At 37.4% G+C, this 7,050-nt stretch overlaps 2 protein-coding genes across 2 annotated transcripts; both read right to left on the reverse strand.

Annotated features, from left to right (window-relative positions):
- On the reverse strand, positions 1,985-3,461 carry LOC107644101. The gene is made up of 5 exons (XM_021106112.1): positions 3,311-3,461; positions 3,132-3,193; positions 2,757-3,044; positions 2,434-2,493; positions 1,985-2,336 (listed from the first exon to the last, which is right to left on the reverse strand). The coding sequence occupies exons 1-5, from the start codon at positions 3,459-3,461 to the stop codon at positions 2,163-2,165; spliced, it is 735 nt and encodes a 244-aa protein (XP_020961771.1). The 3' UTR covers positions 1,985-2,162.
- LOC110268751 lies at positions 3,776-6,805 on the reverse strand. Its single transcript, XM_021115610.1, has 2 exons — positions 4,568-6,805; positions 3,776-3,862 (listed from the first exon to the last, which is right to left on the reverse strand). The coding sequence occupies exon 1, from the start codon at positions 6,099-6,101 to the stop codon at positions 5,571-5,573; it is 531 nt and encodes a 176-aa protein (XP_020971269.1). The 5' UTR covers positions 6,102-6,805; the 3' UTR covers positions 3,776-3,862; positions 4,568-5,570.

The following is a 7,050-nucleotide window of genomic DNA, read 5'->3' on the forward strand; positions in this document are numbered from 1 at the left end:
TGAATTAATTAAACAATAAATAAAACACATATGAATAATATTATTTTTAATTTTAAAAAAATTATTGTTCAATGGATTTAAAAAATTTTATTATTTGAATTTTTATAGATATATTTCGTAACACTACCCTAATTTGAATTTTTTTTGTTTAAAGTTTTAGTTTATCGCTCTATATACTCTCTAATTAATAACTATATTTTTTAATTAATAATTTAGTCAATAATATATAAATATAAGAGAATAATAAGATAATATAGTTTTAAAGGAAAGTACAAATAACCTGTAGGTAAGATCGATTAGTCATGTTGTCTTTTTATTAAATTTTTTTAATTAATATCTTCTTCTTTTATTTTATCATTATCATATTTTTTTTCAAATTTTCAATTTTCATTCGTGAAGTCGAATCGCAACAATCACCATCCATATATGCAAAAATCCATCCGTAGAAGACTATAGAGAAATTCTATCCATTTCCACAGTGCTTTTTACTTTCTTTATGAATTTTATAATTGTCCGAATTTTTATTTTTATTTTTATTTTTATTTTCTCTTATGATGAGGACTGAGGTTTTCTTTTAGTCAATATTTTTTAAATGGTATTAGAAAATATTTAGTTTTAAAAATGAATACATAATAAAATTAAGTAAGGATAATGCTTTATGAAGGTAAGAAATAAATCACTACATTTTTATGCATTTTTATAAAGAGTAATATCCCAAATAGGTCCCTAAGGATTTGCCCGTACGATAGATTTGTCTCCCAAAAAAATTAACTAAGTCTCCAGTCTCCGAAATTGTTAAATATGTTCCATATACGTCCCTGCTCCAGGTTTAGCCAGTTAACTGAACACTTTCTCTCCTACGTGGAGGTGATGAGTATGACGTGTCAGGTTAAAGGCTTCCAGGACACGTTGGTCCCTGCACACGTGGCCAAAACGACGTCGTTTAAGGCCTTTTCAAAACATGTCGTTTTGAGTGGGACAGATTAGTCCCAAGTTTTATGAAATGAATGTGTTAAAACGGCAGCGTTGTGAATAGGGACAACACATCGTTGTTTTAAAGGGGATGAACATGAAATTAGGGCTTCACTTTTTACCCTTTGTGCCTCCAACCCATGTATGTTAGTATGTGGGAGAGAGTTTTTTCCTTCAAAGAAGATGATGGCGAGTGGAGGCAGCACGTCAGTTTCAAGTCGGAGAACTATGGATGATGTCTTCAGTGTTGACAGTGGTTCGACTGGCGTCCGAAGGGGGCGACTTAGAAGAGGAGAACATCTTAAGTGCAAGTGCAGGACATATGCCGTAATAACCAGGTCTCGCAGAGCAGAAAATCCAAATAGGCTGTTCTTTGGCTGTCCTCACTTCAAGGTACTTTAGAGTGGTAGATTTTTGTGGTGCTGTAGTTTTGATAATTGGGGACTAAGAATAATGTGATGATTTATGTTCTGTTATTCTGATTGCGGGAAAAGCAAGAATATTGTGATTTTTTGTATGGTTTGATGAGATTTTTGGGAATTTGATGGATGATGTAGTTGAAAGCCGTAGATTGGCCTCTGTGGATACATGCGTGGGTGAAGAATTTGGTGCAGGTTTGGATTATTGCTTGGAGGAGAGAGTGAAACAATTGGAGGAGATGTTAATAAAGAGGAATGAAGATAGTTCGAAACTCAAGAAGGACAGTGTTCTAAGGTTGTTTAGTAGTGTAATAATAGGTGCACTTGTAGTTGTGATTCTGTTTTGTATCTATGTGGTGGTTATTTAAGCAATTGGCATTGTATCTTTGTTGGAAAAATATTGTATTTGAATGACTCATTTTAGTTAAATGAATATTAGAAGTTGATAATGATGCTAACTTGAAGCTAGTCTATATCGAAATCAGAGTATGCAAATTAATTTGGCAAAGTAGATTAAACCAAAAATAGTATATAATCCAAACCAGAATATTCAAGTAACATGCATTAGAATGTTAACATAAAATAGCATCAACATAGAGGATGTACATAAGTTGTATCAAAATGTTAGCAAAATAAAGAAGGTCTATTTCTTTCTACACATACTGATGTAAAGTGGTGCACAAAAGGTATTAAAAGTGGAGGTCTATTTTCTTCAAAATAACAAGAGTAAACAATATCTTGTTCATTTCACAATAAATTTCTTTCAAAGCATCATTTCTTCTTAGAGAGGTTCAGTCCGGGCATTGGAATGAATTTGAACATTCTGGAGGTTGTGCCACTACTTGCAGTTGCCATTGTCTCAACACTCACACTTTTCTGTCTCTTGGGCCTAATTATTGTCTGCTTTGGACGTCTAAAAGGCTGCTGAGGCTGAGTTTGTCTTCCCTGATTGAATTGTAAACAATTATGAGTATTCTAAAATAAGATATTAGTAAGTAATGTTTAGGAATTAATAGTGAAACATATTATCAAGCATACTTACAGTTGCAGCATTCACATTCATTCCAACGTCTGGTATAGTAGCATTTGTTGGTGCCTCAGGCTGGGTAACCTCATACGTAAGCAAATTTATTAGGGACTATTATTAAACCCTTTCACGATGTATTTTATAAGTCAAATAGGTCCTTTAGAAATGCTACTATAAGTCAAATAGGTCCCTAATTACTAAATTTATATGTCAAGTTGGTCTCTATAACACAACAACTAATTCATGTCAAAAACCTAAATCCTAGCATGTTATGACACATATCAAGATGCATAATGTAACACATTTAGCAGAAGAAGGTAAGTGTCATTCATGTATACCTGAGTTACGGGTGCCGATTGAGAAACCTGAACCTCTTCTTGTGTTGTAGTTGACTTTTCCCTGGATTTTCCCTTGACCTTTCCTTTAGGATTAGTTCCAGCCTTAGGAGCTCCCTTGCAGGTCTTAGCATTATGGCCAGTATCTCCACATTTTTTGCATGTGACTCGGAAGGTCTTTTTTGCCTTAGTACCCTCTGGTCTATCTTCTACTGGATCTGGTCTCCTTCTCTTTACTGGATGCCCTATTGGCCTCTTAATCTTGGGAGGGATTGAGCTTATTTCTCCAGACTTCTCTCAATACTCTTCACTATTGACGGGGCTAATGAAATGACCATATGTTGCTCTGAAGGCATCCATCTTCAGTCACTTGTGCACAAATGTGTCTGCTCTGTCTCCCCTCTTAGCAATAGCAGCCATGGCATGCACACATGAAATTCCTATAAGTGATTATAAACAACAATTAGATATATAGTTTGTAAGAATAATAACTAAATGCATAAGTTGGAGTGTTATACCTGTAAGTTGCCACATGTTACATGTACATGTGCTATTACCTAAGCGCACCCCCAGCTTCTTCATGTGCATTTGCACCTCAAATACCTGTCTAGCATCGTCGCCAGTCCATTGAGCAGTCCAGTGCTTGGTGTCCTTCATAATGGCTTTCATCCTTTTTTGTTGTACAGGAGCAACTACACCAGTGTACATGCTTAGGGCCTTTTTGTGTTGTGCCATCCTCGCATAATGTAACATCTGAGCTCCTCTAGCATTGTGAGGATAGGTTTTCCTCTATAGTGTACTATCTTGGCATTCCACACCTCTGTCATGTTATTGGTGATATTGTCCAGCTTAGGGTAGTGGCTGAATTTTGACTTAGTCAAGCATCCTGGATCCAATTTTGCAAGGTAAGCCCATGCGTCCTCATTCATTCTCTTCAGCCTTTGCATGTTATCATTAAACTTTGCAACGGTTGAACTTTTGGCACAAGCCCAGACCACATTCTTAAGCTGTGTATCCTTGTATTTGTTTGTGAAATTCTTCCAAATGTGCCTAACGCAGTTTCTGTGATGGGCGTTAGGCATAACCTCCTTTAGTGCTGGCAAAAGACCCTGCATTACAGTTCAAATAGACCAGAAAATAATAAGCATTAAAATGCTTGTTATGATAATAAAAAACATAGTTAACAGCCATTAAATCATCAAGAATACAATGCATTTAGTTAGTTAACATAACAAACACTAAGACATATTCAGGGATACCTTCTGTTGATCGCTGATGAAGTTTCAACCATCGGCAGTGCATTGCCCAAGATCATCTTGTAACAACTCCAGAAACCATTTCCAACTTGCCTTTGTCTCACTGTCAACTACTGCATACACAATCACATAAAAATGATTGTTCGCGTCTTGTCCTACAGCTGACAATAATTGTCCCCCATAAAAACCCTTCAGGAAGCATCCATTTAAACCTATCAAGGGGCGACATCCAGCCTTGAACCCCCTTTTACAGGCGTCTAAGCAAATATACAATTTATCAAATAATGGAGGAGATTGAGGTATAGGATCCACTGCCAATAGTGCAGATGAACCTTCATTGCTCCTGTGTAAACATATATCTTAGTATGATATCACAGCAATATTAAACCAGAATTCACTAAGATCACTAACAATATTCTAATGTATTATGATATCACAGCAAGTTATTTTTCTCAAACAAGAATTAACATAAAATGTAAAAAATATTATTCTTCATATGTCCATGTTATCAAATTATTGAAATCTCAGGAAATGTTACACTTTGAAATAACCTCATACCTATGTATCTCATTCAGATAGTCACGCAGCTTGCCATATTACGCCTTCTCGTTACCAACATACTTTTCCCTGGCCATCCGAAGTCCTCTGTACAGCATTTTATCACTGAGTATCACATTGTAATCAACCTTCATGTGATCCCATGCCTCTGCATGTGTTAACCGTGGCTGACTCAACAATCTCTTTTCTAGCTTCTTTGCTACCCAATGTTGATCTGCCATATTGCTGCCAAACTCTCTTCCATAGTTGTGAGTGGGGTTGTAGGTCTTTATTTGGTATCCACCTGACCGTGAGTTCTTTGCACAGTATATAAGCCAGGGACAGTCATGCTTCTCTGTTTCACCATTTTTCTCACCTTCATTTCCACATTTTTTCATTGTCTGCTGCATTAGCTTGTGCTTCTACCTCATTGGTTGTAGCTCTCTCATTGTTTTTCTCACCTTCAGGAAGAGCCTCATTCGTTGCCACCACCCCTTTAGCTTTGTCGCTTTCATTAGCTTCTTTAGCAGCCTCTAACTTTGCCTTTTCCTTAGCTGCTTTTCTTGCCTTTGCCTTGGCTTTTTGCACTTCTTTTCCAGGCATGAAGCCTCCATGTATACAAGCAGCTCTAACCCTTCTCTTATCATTCTTCATGTAAATTATCCTCCTACCCTCTGATATGGTAAAGTCCTTCAGAGCCTGCTTAAATTGTTCAAGTGACTCAAACTCCATGTTCAGCTAAAATTGGACCTCCCCAAATTCTGCACTCGGATTAAATTGAGGCCAATAAAACCCATTTCTTCCATCATCACTTGAGTCTTCCGGGATCAAAAATTGTTCAGACTCATACTCAAATTCAATATCTGACTCAAGTAACAACTCCACACCAAGTTCTTCATCAAGTGTAGCAGGTTTTTTAGACTTTGATGCAGTCTCATTGGCACTAGCAGGTGTAGCATTGTTTTTGTTGCTACTAGAAGGCCCATTAACTACTTTGTCTTTTTCAGCAGGCCTATAATCACTCTTACTGGGCCTGCCAGGCCCACCATGACTCTTTCTCTGAAGATGCTCCAGCTACCTCTTCTCTTCCAATGGCTGCCCTTTTTGGCTTGCCGTTGCCCTTGCCAACTGGCCCATTAACAGGCTTACTAACTTTGGATTTTTTCTTCCCATTATTCTTTCCTTTCTTACTAGCTCCAACTGACTCTTCCTCTGAACTTGAATCCGAAAAACCATATCCTGAAGGTGGGGGCATGTATAATGCATCTTCTGTTGACTCATACCCATCATCACTATCTGAACTCTCAACATCTGCATCATTGTCAACACCATCATCCTCAGCACTAGCCTCTTGCACATCCACCTCCTCAACACTAACACCATCATCATCAATGAACTCTGTATCTTCCATGATTGGATGGTCAAAGTAGATGTAAAATTCATTAGTGTCCTCATTTAGCATTTTATTCTTTTGAAGATCTCTGATCTCTTTGTCTCTATGAACTGGGTGAAGACCAGACTCCAAGTCAGTAGCAGTCGGATCATACCAAAACATTGCCTTTTAGTCATGGTAACCTAAGTCCAAAAAAAGTTTCTTCAGGTCAAAGAAACATATCAGATCAATGTCCATTGGGAAAAACTTCTTGACTTCTCCATTGATGTACACAAGTACTCCCTTGTTGTCTCTCACAAAGCTTTCACCATGGTGAAATACAGGTATCACGTCTTCACTCATCTAAACTAACAAAATAAAAATCTATCACAACTTAAACAAGCAATGAAGACATTACAAGAACATTAAAACATAATTTAATTTTTTAACACCCACATCGGTAATGTTAGTATGAAACGTCACAAACTAAATCACTTTACAACTCTGACTTAACCAACACTAGCAAAATAATATCTTTAATCTACCCTACACATGACATGCATGTTCATCATACATGAATCTTCGCCTCTGAATTAATTCAGAAAAGAAATTAGAAGACTTACCTCCAACAATGGCGATATGCACGACACACCACCGCCACCACCCAGTCACCGTTAGCTTCGTCAAACCACTATTACAGACTACAGTCAATATTAACGGACTTGAGGAAGATGAAAGGTTGCCTTGTAAAATTTGGGTAAGGGTTTGGGGTTTCAGGTCATTTAACAGAGCCAAGGGAGAAGGACATGCATTTTTATCCTGGGTCCCTATTCACAACGCTGCCGTTTTAACACATTCATTTCATAAAGCTTGGGGACTAATCTGTCCCACTCAAAACAACGTCGTTTTAAAAATGTCTTAAACGACGTCGTTTTGGCCACGTGTGCAGGGACCAACGTGTCCTGGAAGCCTTTAACATGACACGTCACACTCATCACCTCCACGTAGGAAAGAGAGTGTTCAGTTAACCGACTAAACCTGGAGCAGGGACATATATGGCACATATTTAATAATTTCGGGGACTGGAGACTTAGTTAATTTTTCTGGGGGACAAATCTGTCGTACGGGCAAA

This window comes from Arachis ipaensis, chromosome B01, assembly GCF_000816755.2.
Source record: "Arachis ipaensis cultivar K30076 chromosome B01, Araip1.1, whole genome shotgun sequence".
Taxonomy (NCBI): Eukaryota; Viridiplantae; Streptophyta; class Magnoliopsida; order Fabales; family Fabaceae; genus Arachis; species Arachis ipaensis.